This window comes from Pongo abelii, chromosome 12, assembly GCF_028885655.2.
Source record: "Pongo abelii isolate AG06213 chromosome 12, NHGRI_mPonAbe1-v2.0_pri, whole genome shotgun sequence".
NCBI lineage: Eukaryota > Metazoa > Chordata > Mammalia > Primates > Hominidae > Pongo > Pongo abelii.
In genome coordinates, this window is record NC_071997.2 from 131,176,249 (window position 1) to 131,199,446 (window position 23,198).

The 23,198-nt window shown below is 49.1% G+C and overlaps 1 protein-coding gene across 14 annotated transcripts in view; it reads left to right on the forward strand.

The window, feature by feature from the left end:
* MYT1L (myelin transcription factor 1 like) overlaps window positions 1-23,198 on the forward strand; it is a 544,402-nt gene that overhangs the window by 477,650 nt on the left and 43,554 nt on the right. For all 14 annotated transcript variants that reach the window (XM_054548446.1, XM_054548454.1, XM_054548453.1 and 11 more), the window contains 3 exons: window positions 3,688-3,750; window positions 14,378-14,461; window positions 15,829-16,050. In XM_054548446.1, coding sequence (XP_054404421.1) covers window positions 3,688-3,750; window positions 14,378-14,461; window positions 15,829-16,050 — 369 coding nt within the window. The remainder of the gene's footprint in view (window positions 1-3,687; window positions 3,751-14,377; window positions 14,462-15,828; window positions 16,051-23,198) is intronic.

Below are 23,198 nucleotides of genomic sequence, written 5' to 3' on the forward strand. Positions count from 1 at the left end.
CCATTTCCAAACCCAAGCTGTGCAGCACAGGCTGCCATCTGATTCTATCCACGGGGGATGCTGATTGTCCCACCTGGGCTTCCTTCGTGGAAAAGGCATGCTCCTAGATGGGCAGATACAAATCGCATGTTTGTAAATCGATTTCACGCCACGCCTATTGTCGAGGATCCTGGAGCTGACCCCGTTTGAGAGGCGAAGATCCCTTTTGTTAGATGAACAGTCACTTCCCCATCCATCGACTTCAGAACATTGTATTTTTTTAATGTTGAGATTTCTTAAAGCTAGGAAATTTGTATGTAAATCTATGAGTTTTTAAAGAGCCTTAAATTCTTGAACAGTAACATAAAAATGGATACAAGAGCGGTTGGAAGGAGGAACCCTTGAAAAGCCATTCTGGGCTGCCTTATGTGGTCTAGAAGCACCACCTAAAGACGGAAAAGCTGAATTACTACCCCCGAAAACCGGGGGCTGGTTATCTCAGGGAGACACAGCCAGTGTTTCCAGCATGTCTCTACTCTGGGCGCTAGTGAGCACGTTGAGGGCAGCCTGAACTGTGGCGTTCACAGGAACCTATGCAGGCGGGTGGAGAGGCGTCTCAAGAGAAAGAGACGACGTCAGGCCCAGGAGGACTGTGAGCCTTCTCAGGCCAAACAGCTTCCCCACAGTCATTCACACGGCTAGCAGGTGGCACGCCTGGGATGCACGCCCCACCCACCCAAGTCGAAACCCTGGAAATAAGAACAATCCTTTTAAGAGAGAAAAGCCTCTTTTCAATGATTTTTGTTCTTCCTCAATACAGTGAAAGCTCTAAAAATGAGCTAAATCAATATAGTTTTGTTTTCATGATGAAAAAGGACATTTTAAAAACTTCTTTTACTGAAACCTAATTTGATTTTTAAATTAAGGGCACAGCACTCATCTAATCCCATTGGTGTAGACTTCAGCACCACACTTGCTATTTTCCATTAATCTCATAACACAGATACATTTGAGCTTGCAGTCTGCACTTGAGTAGTGCTTATTTAGCGGGCTTGGGTAGAGCCCTCCATACGTATCATTAATCTCTTTACATAATCACATTTAATGATGGTCCAGTAATCTCAAAAAAAGCCCTACTTTAAAGACTAATCAATAAACAAAACAAAACCCACACAGAGTCCCCCCGCCACCCTTAAAGCTAGCAGTTGTGAGTTGTATTTATACTGAGACCTAATGTTTTCAAAGTAGTTCAGGTTCTCCAACAGCCCCATCCCACTCAAGAAATGCAGCAAGAGCCATCAATTATTTTATTCTACCCTCCTAAATTTTATTAATCCAGTGTTTTTTAGATTTTTAGGATATAAATTGGGAAAGTGTTATTAATAAGCTTTTTTAAAAGGCATATTCTCCTGTAACAAGAAGGACATATAAACCAAGCAATAAAAGTATTTAACAGGACATTAAGTTGCCACAGGCCCTGGTTAAAACACATATTTTCTTATCAAACAATGGATTATACTTTCATAAATGACATTTAAACACATAAAAACTACCACAAAAACTTTTATAGGTAGTAAAAATATGATTTTCACTGAATTATTTGGCTATAATATCTCACTTTAAATTTGAGCGGAAGAGTCAACTTCCTTCTGCCCCAACAAAAAAGAACACCTCAAAAATGTTTAGCCATATTAAAATAAATAAATTTTAAATAAACATGCACTATGTACTTGAATTACAAAGTTTAAGAATCTTTTTCTTTTCTTAAGCAAAAAGTAATACCAAGTATGTATTGGTGGCTGGTAGGAAAAATTTGTTTCTTAATACATTGTTAATACAGATACATGCACCACGATTAGCTTCTCTTGGATAGAATGATTTTTGTTGCTTTCAAATGTCTTCCTATGTAAGCATATGGGTTTGGAGTTTACCCACATAAGGTGTCATTTGAAAAACCAGCTAGTTAAGTTCAGTCATTTAATTTATTTTTTAGACAATAATTACTTAGCAACTGACTGAATAGTCTTATGATCAAACTTTAAGTGTATGTGAACAGCTGTTACTTGAACAAAAATCAGGTCTAACAATTGGATTTGGAGTTGGTGCTCATGATATGCAGACACTGTTTGAAATACCTCATCACTGTTCTGCCTCAAACTCCTCCTTTAAAAACCCTAATTCCCTTTAGGCTAAAGAGCAGCGATGGGAGCACACGGAAGAACCCTTTACTGCTTCTTCACTCAGTGACCCTCACCGGGAGCAGGTCACAAATTAGACTTTTCCTCTAATATGATATGGAAAACATCCATTTCTATACCCTGAGATCTAGAGTTCTGTTCCCTTTCTTAGGACTAAAGGAGAGTACTGAAAACCATTTACACATCCAAGTGTCAAAATATGACATTCATACACTTAAAATGTGGACAATTTCATGTGTTTCCACTCTAATCCCTGCCATTCTCCTCTGATCTTGAGAAAGCCCACCTGTAAGCAAGCACTTTGCTGTCCTGGTCTCAGCCCCCAGTACCCTATCCACAGTGACTTTCTGAATGGAAAGCAAATTGAAATCTCTAGGAGCAGTAGACGTGTATTAAAATATTTTTAAATCGTGATTCTTGATCTTGACAAGAATTCAGGTACTCACTGAGGTGGGAAGGGGCATGGAGTATGCTTTGATGCTTCCTACTAGGGGTAATATTGCTCACTAAGTTGCTTTCTCCTTTTCATTTTTGGAGAATTACAAATGTAATGGAAAAAAGGGAATTTTTTCTTAATTTTTACATTTATGGTGGGTGCAAATGCAACTGAAATAGCTCCAAGTGAAAATGTGTTTGCAGTGCGATCTCATTATTCTTGAGACAACATAGTTAAGAAGTTATACGGAGGGCAATGTGATTATAAAGCTCTTTTTCTTAAAAAAAGTCTCTGATTAGAGAAATGGCAAGACCTTAATTAAGAAACGGGATGGGGTTGCCTCGGTAGGCTTCAGCAGATGAGCGTATGCCCTCATGAACTGTTCAGAGCCTCTCCACTGACTGACCTGGTGGATCTGAACTGATTTATGTTCTTCATGTCGCTCAAGAGTAACAACTATTTTAAGGTCTATCAAACCTGCCTCAGTGCACAGAGTGCACAGTGGTCATCGGAAAGACGGTCGGCCCGCATTCCCATGGTCCAGATGCGGGTCACTACCCTCACTGCTCCCTGGGGCCACCCGGGCTGGCCGCAGCCCTGGCCAGTCCGTGGAAGGGGTGCCTTTGTAGTGCTGGGGTCTGAGTTCAGACTAAGACCATTCTCTCAGACCTCGCGGCATGTCTGTTCATGTGTGAGCCTTGCTTCACGTGTGGGCTGGTGCAGTAACAAGCCCTGTGGTTGCTGGCTCTGCTGAGCTTTAAGAATGAGGGGAGAAAAGGTGGGCTGTTAGGAGGGAATACAGATTCTAGAATGAGCAGCCTAGGGACCAAAAGCGCAGTGTCTGCTCCAGAGACTGTGGGGAGCTGAGCAGCCACGAAGCTCCCGGTGCTCTGGAAGGTGTGTGTGTGGCCACAGTGACTTCCAGCTCCGTGAGGGAGCTTCCGGCTCCACTCAGCCTCTTTCAAGTAGGAAGTGAAGCAATAGAGTTAGTTTGCTTTTTGGATTAAAAAAAGTTAATCGTTCAGGGAACTTTATTTCTTTCCATTTTAACACAATTTGCATTTTTTATCGTAGGTGCCCCACGCCTGGCTGTGATGGTTCTGGACATATCACCGGCAATTATGCTTCTCATCGGAGGTATGTAGAGATGCTACTCTTCTCTCCAAAATGCTCTTTCTCACTGAAATGGCAGGAATATCACTCACGTCAGGCTCTAAGCCTTGCAAAGTTTGACACCATGGGCAAAATTAAGGATCTAGAGACTCTTAGTGCCATAAAGCAGTGACGTCCTCATTGGAGCTTCTCTTAGAAAGCAAACCTTCCTTTTCCAGGGCCACTGGCTCCTCTCAGGACATCTCACGTGCAGTGCAAGTGGCCCCACTGAGAAACATTCCTACCTATCCAGCAGCACTTCTTTCTAAATTGGAAGAGTAAAGGAAAAAGAACAGTATCTACTATAAGATCCCCGAGAAAAGCCATCAAGAGACACACATTCTAATGCCACTGAGAGTTGGTCTCTTAAATATTAAGATTGGAGCAAAGAGCTGTACAGTTATTCTAAGCAGAATGTAACATTAAGAAGCACTTAATGTTACAAAGTCTAGGCACTGTCTCTCCCAAAGAGAAGGTAGTGTCTAAAATATAATATAGAGATTTGGTCATGTGAGATAACAAAAATTCTATACTACTTGACATTCAGTAACTACTGGATGAACATGGAATTTAGGACAGGCACTATTTAGCTGAGAATGGAAAGAAATCGTGGTACTATTCGAGAAAAAATGTACCACTTGTTAAAGATGGTACATCAGACTATTCAAGGGGGCAGGTGGGCAGGGCAAGAGGTCCAGGGGCCATGCAATGAGCTCCTGCAGTCGGGGAGACTGGACTCAACTCGAACCCTAATGAGGACAAGTGGGGATTTACAACCAAGGAGCAGGTTGGTGTCAGTGGATGGAAAATTCCCCATGGGAAGCATCAAGGAGAAGGGATTTCTGGCCAGATGGACTTGATGGGATCATTGCTGATGGCCGGCCAGGGTGCTAGGATATCCGAATGCTGAGACACTGATGGTGGGGAATTGTTCTTAAACTGATTTAGAAGGATTCTTGCTCAAACTGGATCCTACAAGCACAGAGAGGGAAGCCAAGGTCGGGTGCATTCTAGTAAACGACCCAGAGGAGCTCAACTAAAGTTTTGGTCAAGAAGAAAACCTTTGTGAATATATTGTCCACACAAAGTCGAATCCACTACGTGCCGTGAATGTTGAAGTCATGTTTAGATGTACCAACAGCCAATGCCAAGGTAAAGACAAGAATGTTTCTGAAATAAGACCGATTTAAAGTGAAGTCTCCCTGTATGGGAAACAGTGCTGCATCTATCAAATAAATAAAACTAAGTTGTAAGGTATCTGCTCCCTTTCATCTCTCTAAATTTTAGATTATAAAGTAGGCAGTCCAGAAGCAGGTGAGGCCTCCTGCTTTTTTAACATACTGCTTGCAAGAAAAAAGAAAGAAAGAGAGAAAAGACAGGGAAGGAAGGAAAGGAAGGAAGGAAGGAAGGGAGGGAGGGAGGGAGGAAGGGGGAAGGGGAGGGGAAGGGAAGGGAAAGGAAGGGAAGGGAAGGAGGGAGGGGAAGGAGGGAGGGGAAGGAGGGAGGGGAAGGAGGGAGGGGAAGGAGGGAGGGGAAGGAGGGAGGGGAGTGAGGGAGGGGAGGAAGAGAGGGAGATAAAGGAAGCTAGGAGAGTTAAAGACACTGTCAGCAGTGGATAATGCCCCTCCCCCACCCCCCAGAGCACGGTTGTCTATACAGAGTAGTTGAGTGAAACCTGCTGTCTGTCCCTGAGTGACCAGATCCCGATAGTCAGAATGGGGGACCCTCACCTGACTGGCTGGCATTTTGGATTAGAAACAGAACTCACAGGATGATTGTTTTGTCATTAAAATCTCACTGAAAGTAATTTGTTCCTGTGCTCACATCCCAGCCATTTGAGAGCTATGTTTAAACAGCACGTGTCTATGAAAAGCGCAAATTGTGAATGCCACCAAAGAGAAATGAAGTTTGCAACTTGTGGGAGGATTCTCCAGACTCAGTGCCAACATCGCACGCTCTTGACCCAGATTCCTCAGCCTCTGCAGTGCTGGCATGTGGGGGCAGATGGCTGTTTGTCATGGGGGCCGTCCTCCACACCGCGGGACCTGTGCGGCATCCCTGGGCCTCACTCACCAGATGCCAGGAGCATCCACCCCTTCGTGACAAGCAAAGATGCCTGTAGTCATTGCTGAGTGTCCCCTGGGGGGACCACTGCCACAGACCAGGGGCAGCAGAGGGCTTATGACATTGATGTGGCTTCACCAGCCAGCACAGAAACAGCCACCACATTTGGTAGAACAAGAGTGAGTCACGCCGTCCAACAAGATTGCCAGAATTAAATCACTGGTTTAGATTAAATAAAAATTTGTAAAACTCCAATTAAATATACAAAGACAAGAACATTCCATGCTGGTGTTTATTTCATCTTAGAAAAGCGATGTCTTGGTCCTCTCACCTGGCCAGAGCTTCTGGCATGGCGTAATGTCAGCACCCCATAAGGTGAACACTTCCTGGTCACTTTGTGTTTAAATGTCTATTTTTCTGATTTTTTTTTTTTAGTGGGAGTTGGCATCATGTAAATTTAGTCATCATGTGGTTTAAACATTTTATTCATTTTACATATATCTTAGACTGTTAAGTATTAATATAGCACAAACCCATGATTAAAATCTAATCTAAGCTCAAATTTAAGCTACCATCTATGCCTGGAGTAAATGATCCCAGGGTTAAGTCAATGGAGTTGGAAAGTAAGTGCGATTTGTGTTTGACAAATCTGAGACCTAGACAGAGCCCTCTCGGGGTTTTAGCATATTGAAGGTGGAGCACCTTGTGACATTACTTGTTCTAGTAACAGCTTCCCTAGCATAGACATCTAAACGGGGCTTGGCACGTTGCTCAGCAGAAGTGTTGCCTTCACATAACAGTTCTTACATAAAGTCCCCACTAAAGAAAGATGGAGGCCCCAGCAAAATAAGTGTAGTTCTGTGTAAATTAGCTGCTGAAGACAGACAGACGCCAACAAGCAAACAAGGAAACTCTTAAAGGTCTGTTGGCTCTTGGTAGCCAGAAATGCAAGTAGGAGGAACTTCTTTTCATGTTAATCTTCTATTGTCTATTTCCCAGGAACAGGAAGATAATGTTACCTATAGGCAAACGTCACTTAGACGATGATTCATTGGCCTTCTTTTTCCCTCAATTGTGCCACAATTCAAGGTAGTTGTGTGGGTTCAAGGCATCCTCCTCCTGCACTGTGGGCTGTTGTGAGAGGGGAAGTCACCAAACAATGATCCTGAACATGTTCAGAGCACAGATCCGCCTTGCGCACCTGTGGTGTCTGGAATTCTTCCTCCTGCTCCCAGGACAAAAGCCTCACGCTTCCGTGGTGTCTGGAATTCTTCCTCCTGCTCCCAGGACAAATGCCTCGCACTTCCGTGGTGTCTGTGGAATTCTTCCTCCTGCTCCCAGGACAAAGGCACACACTCTAATTCTGTCTGCAGTTGCAGAGCATTCCCGGCTCCGATCTGAGAGAAAACTGAGGCCAAGCCCCAGCCTTCTCCTGGGCCCATTCTGGGAACTTAGGTGAGGAGCTGTCCTCCACCATCTCCATGGATGTGCTGAGAATTAGAAATTTCATTAACTTTTGAATTTGAGGAAACTGAGGGGCCAGGAGATTCAGTAGCAGAGCTGCACTGGAGCCCATGTCGTCTGACTCTGAGTCCCACCTCCTGGCAGCCGCACAGGCCTAGCATGGCCCTGGAGGAAGTATGCGTGCCTAAACCGCCTAGAGAAGGTGGGGTTGTACCTGCCTCTTAGCGGTGGTGTTTTCTGGCCTCCACATAGCATCTGAAATGTCCCTAAGTCCATTTCAACAAATGTTTATTGGCTGTGATGTTCTATCAAACAATCCTCTATCTGCTGCTTTGACGATTCTCTGTCCTCAGTGAACAGAGGCCCTGTTGGCCACATGCCTACAGAGCCTTCCGCGTCATTCACTGTCATCCACGGGGCTCCTCTTTATACTCTTGTTTTCAAACTAACAGACTGTTTCTTAAGTGTGTCCTCAAGATCCTGTTTTCCAGACCCCTTTGCTCTTTTCTCTGACCCCCAGGTCCTCTCCTTCACCTGTAGTCTCCAGGTCCCGCCAGACAGGCCTACCCAGGGGTGCTCCTTGTTCTCTCTGCCCAGCCATCCCCAGCCGTCCCACACGCCTTTTTCATAGGATCAGGCAAGCAGCAAGAGCTCCAAGGGCCCTGGAGTTGTTCCAGTGCAGAAGTCAAGTCCACATTTTCCACAAATGATGATGCGCCAGGAATCCGACTCCCACTAGAACACCCCGTAGCCTCTGCGGTTCCCGAATGGCCTCTAATCACAGAAGAACATTCACTGGGCACCTGCTATGTACCAGAAATTACAGTGAGCATTTTACATCTATAATCTCACCATCCTATGAGATTACTGGTATCCACGCACAGAGATGCTCAGCTGCCTGTCTTGTCAGCGCCTGTGCTCACCTGTAACACTTCCACTCTACTCTTCTACAATAATGCGCAAAACCGAAGCCTCCAGCATGGCAGTCAAACGGCCGGACAGTGTCTACCTATGCCACCCCAGTGTGCTGTGGGGACTTTAAACAGGGATCCCAAAGGCCTTACCTGCTGTGAAATGGAGACATCACCAGGTCCTGAAGAAGACAGTGAAGAAACAGGCTTGATGTCTTGTGGAAGAGCCTGGAGCAAGTCTGCCTTGGAGGGTCCCACTGCCAAAATCCGGAGAGGTGGCTCCTCACCAGGGAGCCTTGGGAACCTTGTAAGGCGGTGCTTGTCCACCCCTGTCAGGATCTGCTCTCACACAGGGTGCAAAGCTGTTTAGTCAGAGGGTCCAGAGGGTCACGGGACCCTCTCATGCTGGGCATTGAGCTGTTTCACCAGAGGGTCAGTGAGGTCTGTGCTCTGCCCCCGGGCTCCGGGCCGGACACCCACCCTAGCACCACTTTGGCCTGGAGGCCACGAGGTACACTGCCCTTGACCACATGTCTCCCGGGATCCCAAATCCTCCAGTTTCTCATAATCCTGCACTCCCCTGTTGTTGGCCCTTTCTCGCTGGAGCTGTCCGCGTGCTCTGTCCGTGTGCTCACCCCCAGCCTTTCCCTCCCCCAGAGAACACAGGGCTCTAAAGTGTTTACAGCATTTCCATCGTTTACAAAGTTCCAGATAAAGATGTGGACATATGACAAGCCCCTGTGAATTGTGGAAAACAGTTACTGTCTAGGAAATTGTTAATCATTTGAACATAATCCCAAATGCCAGCGTGGAATTCCAGAAACCTAGTAAATTAGTAAATATCTGTTTGAGTACTAGTCTGTCCTGGAGGCTAAGGAACAGTGATAACTAAGGCATTCCTAGCCTTGAGGTACAGGTAATTACGAGGAAAGAGATAAAAGCTAACCAGCCTGGCGCACTCTAACACATTCCTGCACATTTAAGGGAAACCGAGATGGGTTCCAGGAGAACGCACCCTCAGGGCAGTGGCCTTGAGGCCTCCAGGCCGGGATGGCACTAGGGTGAGAATCCGACCTGAAAGACCTTGAAAGACTTTTCAAATATGTATGTACTTATCAAAGCCTGAAGATAATGAGTAAGTCATGTCTGAATTCTGACAAGGCAAGAGGGGGTTGGAGTCCAGGAGAGAGGAAGCAACGCTGAACCACTGCGTGAAGGATGGTGAGGGTCTCTAGGAGGTCGTGCAGAGAAGGATATTCCAAGCAAAGGAACGGTATTAGAGAACGTCTTATAACACCAACATCAATGCACATTTGACTGTGAATAATTCAGTTTGGCAACAGTTTCAGGTCTAAGCCTATGGGAGCAGCTACAAATGGAACTTGCTTTAGGAGTCCCGTTGAATTCAGTATAAGGGGTAAAACTTTATTTGCTGGAAAACGGGTATTCACCCAAGTGCAGGCTTAGCTTTTAGCCTAGAGAGCGGGCTGCTGAGAGACGGGAGGTATCGAAAGTGCACTTGGACAGTGACAGTGGCAGCCAGGAGAAGAACTGGTTCAGGTGAGGAGAGCAGCAATGGGTCCGTGACCAGCAGGGCCAGGAGTGGGAGGGGCCCCTAGGGAGGAAGGCAGGCGCTAAAGAGGGAGGGCCTGGGATGGAGCAAGCACCCAGGGGACATCATCATTCGGCATAAAGAAGTCCACCAGGAGGAGTGGGCCTTAGATTCTGTCTAAACACATTAACTTTGGGATTCTTATGATATATTCAGGTGAGCAAAGGAGGAAGGGTGAGAGGAGAAAAACAGCTTCCAGAGTCACCAGCAGATGAGCTGTTCCAACACGTTCACAAAAAGAAAACGACACTTTTAAACATGGAAGATGGTGGCTGGGTGTGGTGGTAGCTCACAACTGTAATCCCAGCACTGTGGAAGTCTGAGGCAGGCAGATCACTTGAGGCCAGGAGTTCGAGATCAGCCAACATGACAAAACCTCGTCTCTACTAAAAATACAAAAATTTTCCAGGTGTAGTAGTGCAAGTCTGTAATCCCAGCTACTCAGGAGGCCGAGGCAGGAGAATCGTTTGAACCTGGGAGGCGGAGGCTTCAGTGAGCCAAGATCATGCCCCTGCACTCCAGCCTGGGCAACAGAGCGAGAGACTCTGTCTCAAAAAAAAAAAAAAAAAAAAAAAAGGAAGATGGATCCAAATCCTAAGAAATGAACTGTGGATGTGAGCCCTGAGCAGAGCATGGAGCTGCAGCTCCAACGCCCAGGAAAGGAGGGACTGCTCCCCTCCCTCCAGGGCTTGTGAAGGACCTGCAAATGAACCCTTATGTTTCTAAAATTTGGAAGGAGAAGACGAGGGGGAGTGACTTTTTGTTAGGTTCAAATCTGGGCCCTAAAGAGGGGATCACAAGTGCAGATAAAGGTGAAAGTCAGGATCTAAAATCACAGAGCTCCTTCTCTGTGCCAAGCATTGTATGTATCATGTTATCACTTTCAGTTTTCACAGCCGATGACGCAAGTATTTCTGCCCCAAAATACAGACAAGGAAGCCGAAGCGCAGACACTCGGGTCAGGTCTGCACAGCCCATACATAGCATCGCCTCTTCCTTCTCTCCCTTGGCGCAAGGCCTGGAAGAAGTGGCCGCTCAGATCCTTCTCACAAATAGTCATTCTGTAGAGAATCTCCACTCTGGGGTTCGTAGCAAGTACTGGCTTTCCATCCTATGTTATAAGCTAATAAGGGGAGTTTTAAATACTGAACAAGTTCTAATTCCATTGCTCCTAGAGTTCTAGTGCTTAGTTGGTGGGTAGGGAAATGTTCCCTTGTTTTCATCAAGCATGAAAAGTAGCAAGAAGTAAGCAGTATAAAGGTTCCAGCCATGCATTAAGATGCTACAGTGAGAACAGGGTGCCGCGGGGGGCCCTGGACTCCTGGGGGTGTTCAGTGCTGAAGGGGAAGCTAGGTCCTGCTGTGCTAGGGATGGAACAGAGGCCCTGGGCTACGGTGTGTGGAACAGAGGACCCCGTGGGGCACAGGCGCTGAGCTGCCCACCGAGTGAGTCGGGGCAGGTAAAGACCACGCCCCTCCATGCACAGGCTTCTCACAGGTGCCCTGGGCCAGCGCCCCAGAAGAGACCACAGGGCCTCTTCTCACCAACAGACATGGCTTTCAGATAAGAGCTCCTGAGCCCCACAGAAGGCATTCTAGGAGTCTAGAGCAGCCCTGTGCCAAGGCCAAGGCTTTCTGGAGGCCACAGCATTGTCGGAGCCAAATCTTGTTGTTGTTGCAGATTTGTTCTGTTTGGTTTAGTTTTGCCCCCAGCCCAGGCCTCCATGGTTGCCCAGAGCTGTCCCTGGTTCACAAGTCCACAGGGAGTGACTCAGGGACAGGGCAGGGGGCAGGGCCTACGGGAGCCCGGCCTCTGTGGTGGGGTCAGGGGCTCGGCTTCCCCCACAGCAATCCTACATCTGGGGAGATGGGATCCTGGGTAGGACTCCGTAATTCTCCCTGGGTAAGACACTTTAATTCTCCCTGGGTAGGATACCGTAATTCTCCCTAGGAAGGACACCATAATTCTCCCTGGGTAGGACACCATAGTAATTCTCCCTGGGTAGGATACCGTAGTAACTCTCCCTGGGTAGGACTCCGTAATTCTCCCTGGGTAAGACACTTTAATTCTCCCTGGGTAGGATACCGTAATTCTCCCTAGGAAGGACACCATAATTCTCCCTGGGTAGAATACCGTAATTCCCCCCTTGGTTCCTCTTTTCTTCATTCATGTATTGAATCACCCGCTCTGTGCAAGGTGTCGGGATAGGAATTGGGGAACCGCGGATGAACACCCGCATGGTTTATACAACCAGGAATCGCCTCTCAGAGGACCCTGTAGAGGAGAGAACCGTGTGAGCCTGCAGCGTCCGCACTGTGAGGACAGCCAAGCCCAGGTCTCTTGCAGGATGCAGAGGCCACGCAGCTGGGAACGAGGCACAGACAACGCAGGGAAATCGGTCAGCCAGAAGGATGGCGGCAAGGGTTGCAGTGAGAGCCCAGCGAGGATGGCGGGGCCTTCGAGTCGCGTGGAGGAACTCGGGCCCCCCGAGAAAGTGAAGAGCCTCGGATGATGCTAAAGCGCTGGCCTGGAGGTGTTCGCAGCCCCAGCCCGGGGGGCCTGTTCTAGCACCGCGCACCTGGAAGCGGAAGCGCACGGAAGTGCCTGGAAGCGGAAGCGCCTGGAAGCGGAAGCTGGACAGACGAGGAGAGGCCTTGGGTGTGACATCAACGGAACCTGAGGGAAGCAAAACTCAGCAAGGACGCACCCGGTCTGCTGGCCTGGGGCTTTGGGTTGGTGACGTGGACGATGAGTCTAATTTTGGGGCATCCGAGCAGTTGTGCAGTGGTCAGTGGGGTGCAGGGGTGGACGTGAAGTCAACCCACGCTGGCCTCAGAGCCCCAGCGACCTGCAGGCAGGTCAGGAGCCAGAGGCTGGGGCGGGGGCGGAGGAGGCCACGGGAGGAACAGGGAAAGGTCGGGGGAAGCACAGGCGGGCCCCTCTTTCCAGATTCCCTCCTTTAAGAGGGCAGGGAGAAGAAAGGCCCCAGCAGGCAGCGAGCTCAGGCGCCCTCGCCTCGCCTCGCCTCTTCTTTCCTCTTCCTATGAAGAGCGAGACAGGGGAAGGAGCGGGGGATTCCTCGCTGGCTCCAGGAGGTGGGGCAGCAGGGGCCTGGGAGTGAAGGCGCTGTGGGGCCCGACAACCTCCTTTCTGCCCAGACAGGAAACCCGAACCCTCCCACACCCGCCTGTGCTGAGGTGCTGCCCCCACCTGAAGAGGGAGGAGGACAGCCAAGGCCTGGGAGGCGGGATGGAGCCTCCCTTTAGGGGAGTGAGCATTTCCTCCTGGGAATCTGCGTGTTTCCAAGAATCAGAACTGACCAAGAAAACTATCCCCGAGCTCAGGAAAGCCAGGGAGAACAGTGGCCCCTGCGCCAGGCCTGCTATTTCCACAGGACCCAGTGGCATGGCAGGAGATTGCCTAATTTCTGGTTCTTCAGTTCTTTTCCAAAAATCCCATTTGTTTTATATATTATTTTATGTGGTGTGTATGTGTGTGTATGTTTCTGTTCCAGCTGAAAAAATTCCCTTTACAAACATGTCCAAAGCCTCTGTACCCAAGAGGTTGAAAATTAAATAAAATAGGCGTGTCCAACTCCCACTCTCCCGTCTGCAGGCACAACCCGAAGCCTGGAATAAGTCACTAGCCCATCACTGTCTCCCAAGACACGAACCTGAGATGGAAGTGCTTGGGAAGCTGCTGTGAGAGACACAGTCCCCAAGAATGAGGCTGGGAGGCTGCTTTCTTCTGTCATGTTCACCCCCGACATGCACACATCCTTGTGCGCTCGCTCGCGTGCTCTCTGTCAACAAAACCTCCCCCAGCATCTTTCCTGGTGACTCCCGACTGCTTCTGCCCCCTCCCGGTGGACCAGTTTCTCTCCCGTTCACAGCATCCTAGCCCACCCCCGTCTCCCAACTTTCTTGAAAGGGGACTGACGGTGCCTAGAGCGTTGGAGAGGACACAGGGAAAGAACTCTCCTCCTGAATTTTGACTTTGTGCCCAGAAGCACAGGTTTTGGAGAGAATCAAGTCTGGGGCAGACCATGATGTCAGGAGATGGAGACCATCCTGGCTAACACAGTGAAACCCTGTCTGTACTAAAAAATACAAAGAATTAGCCGGGCGTGGCGGCGGGTGCCTGTAGTCGCAGCTACTCGGGAGGCTGAGGCAGGAGAATGGCGTGAACCCAGGAGGCAGAGCTTGCAGTGAGCCGAGATCGTGCCACTGCACTCCAGCCTGGGCGACAGAGCCAAACTCCGTCTCAAAAAAAAAAAAAAAAAAGAGGCCAAGGCTGGCGAATCATGAGGTCAGGAGATCGAGACCATCCTGGCTAACACGGTGAAACCCCGTCTCTACTAAAAAATATAAAAAATTAGCCGGGCATGGTGGCGGCCACCTGTAGTCCCAGCTACTTGGGAGGCGGAGCTTGCAGTGAGCCGAGATCGTGCCACTGCACTCCAGCCTGGGCGACAGAGCCAGACTCCATCTCAAAAAAAAAAAATGAAAGCTCACTGAAATCAATGGTGTGGGGTGCTTTCTGAAACGTGTTTCTTATTTAGCCTTTCAGGTTGCCCGAGAGCAAAGAAAAGCGGTATCAGGATAGCACAGAGCAAAGAAGATAAAGAAGATCAAGAGCCCATCAGGTATGAGCACCAGTGGGGCTGAGAACCATAGCAGGGCTGCCATGTGGGGACGAGGCATTCAAGCAAAGCAAGTGTATGTCAACAAGAAAAAGAGACAGCAGGTCTTAGTGGCCGTTCTTTGAGATTTCCACAAATTTAAGGTCAGATAACTTAGACCCAAACCAAAGCACATCTGCTGATTGGCTGAAAAGTTACAATAAGCTGATATCCATCAATCTGAGGTTCCATGTAACCCAAATCCCCCCAAAAAAAACCTTCCCTCTTGGTGGGAAAAGCACGTGAATTCTTGGGAATGGCAGATTGGTGAACGCTCCTGAAGGTACTAAATACACCACCACAAGCGGATGTTTCACTGGTATTCTGGCTTATAAAAATAGTTTAGTTACACCCTGCCTTGCTCTAAGGCAGGGCTTGGGACCACAGTGGACACTGAGCTTGGAGCCTGTGACTACCGCTGGGCTGCCCAAGGGGGTGTTTGTCCCCATCCCATGCCAGCCATGCCTGGGCCCCAGAAACCCACACAGTAAGCCTCACTTCACATCCCCAGAAAAAAATTTTAATTACAACAAAATGAAAATGAATTAAAGCATAAATTATTCAAATAAATTAAGATTTGTCAAAATAGGTAATGCAAATTCTGGGGAATGCAAACTATTCTGTTAATAAAAACAATGCAGGCAAACTCACCACTCAGGACACATGAGGAGTGCTTAGGCCAGGCCCTGCCTCCTTCAGGTGCCTCTGCTGCCCTGGTGTGTGTCTTGGTCCTGCCATTCACAAGTTCCCAGGAACACACCTGCCCCGTGTCCCTGTGTCGGCCCAATTCCAGGAGACTTCATGAGATGTCTCTGCAACTTAGGATCTTCTCTAGCTGGAAGGGCATTTTAAGGCCTCCAGAAGACACGGCCAGACAAATAAACGTCTTCTAGCTCTTGAGAAAAGCACAAACCAGCCTCTTTTAAAATAATGCCACGACATCTTATTGACTTTGCATTTTTTCCACCTGAAAAGCCATGGTTCTGTCCCAAAGTGGTGTCTTTTAAACACACGCTTGTGTAGCTGCAAGTGCCTGCGTGGTCTTTTATGTGCTGAACCCATCAGTCCCACCAGGCACATACACTTTGTTCCAGAAAATCCTTCCATCTGCAATGGGTCCGGCCTTCTGCGCAGGTGAAATAGTTCAGTGTTCCACTAGGTGGTGTCTTTTAGTGACTTTTCTTTCTTTCTCTTTTTTCTTTTCCTTTTGCCCAGCCAGGAGGGCATGGTTGTTCTTTTCTTCTTCATGCCAGGTTATTCTGACTTCGTTACAGAAGCCACCAGGCGACGGTGGCCAGGCAATAAAGTGTGTCCCCTCTGCCTGCCTGCAGGTGTCCGGTCCCCGGGTGCGACGGCCAGGGCCACATCACTGGGAAGTACGCGTCCCATCGCAGCGCCTCCGGGTGCCCCTTGGCGGCCAAGAGGCAGAAAGACGGATACCTGAATGGCTCCCAGTTCTCCTGGAAGTCGGTCAAGACGGAAGGCATGTCCTGCCCCACGCCAGGGTGCGACGGTTCAGGCCACGTCAGCGGCAGCTTCCTCACACACCGAAGGTGAGTGGCCGCGTCTGCGGGACCCTGGCTGGGATGGTGCCGCCGAGAGCCGACTGGCACGGCGGCTTATGACGGCAGCAGGTGCCAGCTTCTCCCGTCACCCATGTTTAGAAAGAAAAGGCTGAAAACTATCGTACCAACCTAACAAAATTCAAAGGTTTGGGGACAGCGTTGCAACATCTTAAACTTACATTAGGGAGCCCAGCCTCCTTCAGCCCCATCTATAGATGACCACAGCAGTTTTCCATTTTTAAAATTAGAATCCACAGCAAGATATAGATTTTCATTTAAGACATGCACATGAGTATCTTTAGATTTAGTTACTTATTTCACCCGAAATTCACAGGCAGGCCTTACTCGGGGAAAGAGGATGGCATTTGGCACAGTGGCTCCTGGTGAATGCCTGTGCCAAAGATGCATGAGAAAATTCCCAAAAAACCCCATCAACCTCATTCATTTTTATTTGCTTCATTTAAAAAGAAATAGCTATCCTAGGATAGATTATTTTAGGCCCGTTCTGTGCAGTCAGATGGTGCAGTCGGTCCCTCTGTGGGGAGTGAAGACCTGGGATGGGACCCGTCTCCAAGGCTGATGGCACCCATTACACTCGGCGTCCCTCATCTTCCTTGAGGAGGCGGAGGGGAAGATACACACATCACATGTACGATGTGAAGGCCATACCCTTTGGGGAGATTTACAATGGTTTCCTTTCTGCTGCCCTATATGCCACTTTCTACAAAAATCACACCTGCGCCTCAAATCCATCTCAAGCACAGAATGAGCAAAGGGGTATGCAGATCACAGGAATAATGGCATGTTCAGTAATAGGTGACTCTGACCCTTAAATGTTAAGGAAGATTTTTTTTTTTAATTATTAAAGAAATTCCTGCTCAGGTAGAAAATTCAAACAATGTAAACGGGCTTAAAGAGAAAAATTGGCCGGGCACAGTGGCTCACACCTGTAATCCCAGCACTTTGAGAGGCCGAGGTGGGCAGATCACCTGAGGTCAGGAGTTCAAGACCAGCCTGGCCAACATGGTGAAACCCCATCTCTACTAAAAATACAAAAATTAGCTGGGTGTGGTGGCGCATGCACCTGTAATCCCAGCTACTCGGGAGGCTGAGGCAGGATAATCACTTGAACCCGGGGGGTGGAGGTTGCAGTGAGCCGAGATTGCACCACTGCACTCCAGCCTGGGTAACAGAGCAACACTCTGTCTCATTAAAAACAAAAAACAAAAAAAAAGGAGAGAGAGAGAAATTGAATATCCTTTCCCCGACCTAATCCCTTCTCAAAGGCAGGCAGTTCCTGTCTTCTCTGGAACTGAAAAGCACCCCTATTTATACACATGGATCTCAGTGTCTCCCAGAACCCTGCATGAGGACAGGGGCCTCAGCTGCTCACCAGGATCACCCAGGGCCCAGCAGGCAGGGCGTTCCTCATTAGGTGCACAGAACCCCAGGGTGTCACGGAGCCGCCTTACCCTCCCCATTGAGCCTGCTCCTGCACGTGCCGCCTGGTGTCCTGTCCAGGTTTGATTGTTACAAAGAACTCCGCGTGAACGTCCTTGTGCACACAACTCCATGTCCTTGTGCAAGCAGATCTTCACGATATATTCCTGGAAACAAGAATGCTAGCTTTAAAATTTTGACAGATTGTGCCAAAATGCCCTCCAAAAAAGTGTCTACTTTCCCAAACCTTTCACCATTAATAAAATGTTTTAAAATTTTATAAAAACCCTGCCCATTTGACCTATGAGTAAGGGTTTGTGTGTTTCGCTAACCTGACACAAATGAAAACAATTCCATCCTCTCACGTGAGCGTTTCTGCACTCCAGGGATGGCACTGGTTCAGAGCTGCCTCTGCAGAGCCTGGTGCTTTAGCTTTCCTCCTGCTGAGAGTTTGCCCATTTGATTTAAGCAGCAAATACCAGGTGCCAGATGAATGCTGTTCCCTCCCACTCCCCAGCCTCTGGTTGCATGGTATGTTAGGGTCAGAGGACAGCCCTCCACCAAGATCTCTGTCCTGCCGCTTGTTCCATGGGGGAGGGCTTAGAGCTTAGGAGCCACTGAGGTAGGAAGCAGGACCCCGCCCCATGTCGCCCCTTCCCAAATGCCAGGCACGAATTTCTGCTGCTAGACCCTCACCCACACACCTCTGTCTACTCTCTTGCCAGCCTCACCTCAATTTCCACCCTTCCCTGTTTCTTTTCTCCAAAGGGGAGCCTCTTCCCCAGGGTCCCTGGCAGAGAGTGGAGAGCATATTGAAATGTATGCGCTGGCCTCGACAAGCTGATGGAAACTTGGGGGCACAGGCTGATGGAATATTGGGGTGCAGGCTGATGGAATATTGGGGACAGGCTGATGAAATTTTGGGACGCAGGCTGATGGGATCTTGGGGTGCAGGCTGATGGAATCTTGGGGTACGGGCTGATGGAATATTGGGGGCAGGCTGATAGAATTTTGGGGCACAGGCTGATGGAATATTGGAGCGCAGGCTGATGGAATATTGGGTGCAGGCTGATGGAATTTTGGGGTGCAGGCTGGTCTAATTTGGGGGCACAGGCTGATGGAATGTTGGGGTACAGGCTGATGGAATCTTGGGGGCAGGTTGATGGAATCTTGGGGTTCAGGCTGATGGAATCTTGGTAGGTTGATGGAATCTTGGGGTGCACATTGATGGAATCTTGGGGTGCACGTTGATGGAATATTGGGGTGCAGGCTGATGGAGTATTGGGGCAGGCTGATGGAATCTTGGGGTTCAGGCTGATGGAATCTTGGGGTACAGGCTGATGAATATTGGAGTGCAGGAATACTGGGTGCAGGCTGATGGAATCTTGGGCCACAGGCCACGTTAGTGAGTAAAATCACAGCTTACAGGCCCATGTTACTCGGAGAATTTGCAATGCTAGAAGCTCCCTTCTCTGGAAAGCTGTATGCCTCTCACTTCCCTCTCACCTGGTTGCCACCCACCCTTGCCCCAGGGCTCAGCAGCCTCCCCTTTCAGGATCCCAGGTCCGTGGAGGGCCCACAGAAGTCCAGGCATGATGGAAATGACTCCAGCTGCCTGTGCTCCACCTAGCCTGCAGGGCCACAGCTTGATGGGAAAGGCCCCAGGCTCCAGCTCCGGGTATCAGTATTCACGTGGATGCAGAGGTGGAAATGTCAGCATGCCAGGGGCGGCTCCTGCTAGAGCCCTGCCAGGGGCTGGCTGAGCTGCAGGGAAATGTCGACACTCCTCCATTTTACTAAAAGGCACCATCAGAACTCTCTGAACTGCTGGTTTTGGTGACCTCCGAGGAGGAAAGGGGACCTCCCTGTGTGTCACAGGGCTCTGGGCGTGTTTGCCTGGTGACCAGCAGCCCTGTTTGTGCAGCAAAGGAAAACCCGGAGCAGTAGCACAAGGGGAAAGGGGCAGTCCAGGCCTGAGCACACCGGACCTGGGTTCTGTTCTGTTCCATTTGTTTTTATAGCTATGGTAAAATATTAACATATGGCATGGAATTTACCATCTCACCCATCTTTAGGTGTATGGTTCAGTAGTGTGAGGTATACAGATGGTCCTTGACTTACAATTTTTCGATCTTACAATGGTGCAAGAGCAATACACACTTGGTAGAAATGGTGCTTTGAGTATCCATGCAACCATTCTTTTTCACTTTCATACAGTATTCAATAAATTACATGAGATATTCAACACTTTTGTATAACTAGGCCTTGCATAAGTTGACTCTGCCCAGCTGTAGGCTGATGTAAGTGTTCTGAGTGCATTGAAGGTGGGCTAGGCTAAGCTATGATGTTGAGTCAGTACAAGTATTAAATGCATTTTTGACTTAAAATATTTTCAAGATACGGTATTTTCAACTTAAGATGGCTTTATGGGGATGCTGACCCCGTGGTATGTGGAGGAGTACCTGTATCCATCTCCATGGTATTTGGAGGAGTACCTGTATCCATCCCCGTGGTATGTGGAGGAGTACCTGTATCCATCCCCGTGGTATGTGGAGGAGTACCTGTATCCATCCCCGTGGTATGTGGAGGAGTACCTGTATCCATCCCCGTGGTATGTGGAGGAGTACCTGTATCCATCCCCGTGGTATGTGGAGGAGTACCTGTATCCATCCCCGTGGTATGTGGAGGAGTACCTGTATCCATCCCCGTGGTATGTGGAGGAGTACCTGTATCCATCCCCGTGGTATGTGGAGGAGTACCTGTATCCATCCCCGTGGTATGTGGAGGAGTACCTGTATCCATCCCCGTGGTATGTGGAGGAGTACCTGTATCCATCCCCGTGGTATGTGGAGGAGTACCTGTATCCATCCCCGTGGTATGTGGAGGAGTACCTGTATCCATCCCCGTGGTATGTGGAGGAGTACCTGTATCCATCCCCGTGGTATGTGGAGGAGTACCTGTATCCATCCCCGTGGTATGTGGAGGAGTACCTGTATCCATCCCCGTGGTATGTGGAGGAGTACCTGTATTCACACTGTTGTGGAACTGATCTCTCCAACTCTTCCATCTCCATTGAAACACTGTCTCCATTCAACGCGGACTCCCCCTTCCTCAGCTGCCTAGCCCCTGGCACCCATACTGTGCTTTCTGCCTCTGTGAATCTGATGCTTCTAGGGACCTCCTATAAGTAGAATCCCATGGGGTTTGCTTTTTTGTGACCGTCCTATTTCATGGAGCCCCATGTCCTCAAGGTTGTAGCACGTGTCCGAGCTTCCTTCCCTTTTGAGACTGAATAATATTCCATCATGTGTTGACCATGTTTTTTCTCTGTTGAGCAAGCCTTCATCAATTTTATTAGATAGGAAGAATATTATTTTCTGAAAGTGTAATAATATTAATACCCGGCAAGAACACAGCTAAGCGCACAGAAATACACGCATTAGAAAGTCTCAGACATCTCTCTTTCCTTGGAAGACTTGGCCTTGCCCAGACTGCCAGGACTGCCTGGTGATTTTCCCAAACCTGGTAAGCAGAAGCCTCCCACAGAGCCCCCGCGGGCATGTCAAGATTGGAGTTTGGAGGTCCCTTGTTCATCCCACCCACTGCGCAAACAAAGCAGCGGTTAGAAGCAACAGCAAGAACAGATCAAAACAGAAGCTGCCTGTTTTATTTCTCTTTTCCCCCAAACTGTGACAATCTAGCCAGATGATGAAGAACTGCTTTCAAGCAGGTGCCAAAATAGAAACAGTAGAGGAAGCAGGAACCAATGTCCATGGTTTGGGGCCCTGCTCACACGCCCAGCCCACTCCCAGCCCCGGGTCTCAGACCTGACAGGAGCCCCTGGTCATCCACCCTATTTGCTGTGAAATCGTTTCCTCTTCACTTCATGGGGAGTTCTGGCGCAGCCGCTGTTCTTTCTGCGCTGGGGGTTAGGCAGGAGGGCTCCTTTCCCCGATCCTGTTCCCTGAGCTGAGTCATGTCTGAAAAAAGAAGAATTGATGTAAGAGAAATAGAAAACATTTTATCTTTAGGGTTGGCAAGGTCTTTCTAGAAAAGCAATGTCTAAGATTAAAAGTCAAGGCCCCATCCTGGCTCCTGGGCACACGCATACGTGGTGCCATGACCTTTGGGGCAGATGCCATGTTGTGATTGTAAAAGCAGCTATGATGAGACCCTCAGGTCAGGCGTAAAGGCCACTCCCTCCCAGAAATGAGGGGGAGAACTGGAGGCACATGGAGAAGCCCAGGACGGAGGAGTCAGGGAGAATTCTACAACGACAGAAATCAGGTAGAAAATGTTGATTTTATACATGAGGAAGCGGCAGAGCGGACAGCTCAGGACAGGAAGGTGTCCTCAGTCCCGGTGAACACAGACTGACGACAGTACCAGGCCATGACCAGGGACCATGAGGCCCATGCAGACCCCCAGCAAGCGTTCTGGACAGGTGCTGAGGCCAAGCCACACAGCAGACATGGCAGAGCCTAGGGTGGTGATGGTGAGTAAGACCTAACACTCACTCCCCGAGCCCAGAACCGACTCACATAAGAGCCTCAGATGCGGGCACTGGGGCAAGGCCAACCACGGGACAGATGCAGTGCCACTGGCGCACACTGTGGGGGACACTGGCTTTAGACTCAGAGAAATCTGAGGAGGCTTCCTAGGAACTTGAGACCCTTGGGGTCTGTGCCCGAGGAGAGCTTAACCTGCGGCTCACCCTCCCCTAAGCCCCCGACGGACGTGTCATTCATTCATCTCATTCGGCTGACACAGACAGACATGCCTGCACCAGCATCGACGATCTCCTTCCAGGTCTCATTTACAAAGTTGAGTACCGTGGCCTGCTCTTTAGAGGAGAGAAGAGACCATCTTTTAGAGAATGCTGTGGACTGGGGTGAAGGAGATTCAGATGCTGCAACATAGTGCCAGGCCAGCGATCAGCAACACAGAGGAGAAATGTCTAGTCCAGATGGGGTGAACAGGCCAGGGCCCTTCAGGAGCCAAGATAGGAGCTGAATTTTGAAAAAAGGCATAGCTCACCACAGGGAGGAAGGTTACATTGAGGGCTTTAAGTGACTCTTGGAGTCCGGGCTTTGAATGCACCACCTTGGTAGCTGTGGAGGAGAGCTGGAATGGATGGGCAGGCAGACATGTTGAGCCGTTCCCTTGGACCCAAGTGAGGCATGATGAGGGCTGGACCTCCGACGTGAAAGGAAGGACAGATTAGAGGACTGTTTAGGAAACAGAACGAGCAGGGCCTTGTGGGTGAATCCTGGCAGGAGAGGTGGCTCCAGCTCCAGCAGCTGCCCGGGTAGCAATGCTGGCAGTTGGGAACACAAGGAAAGAATGAAGCCTTGACCGCCATGGGTATCTTAGTCTGCTCAGCTGTCACAACAAAATACCCTAGGCCAGGTGGCTTGAACAACTGACCTCTATCCCCTGTCCCTGGGCCGGAAGTCTGAGATCAGGTTCCAGCTGATCTGGTTTCTGGGGAGGCCTCTCTTCCTGGTCGGCAGACAAGGGCCTTCTCACTGTGTCCTCACAAGGCAGGGAGAGAGCAGGCTCGCTTGCGTCTTCTCTCATAAGGACTCTGATCCCATCAGATCAGGACCCCACCCTTACAATCCCATATACGTGAATTATTCCCTTAGAGGCCCCAGCTCCAAACACACCCAGGGGTTAGGGCTTCAACACAGGAA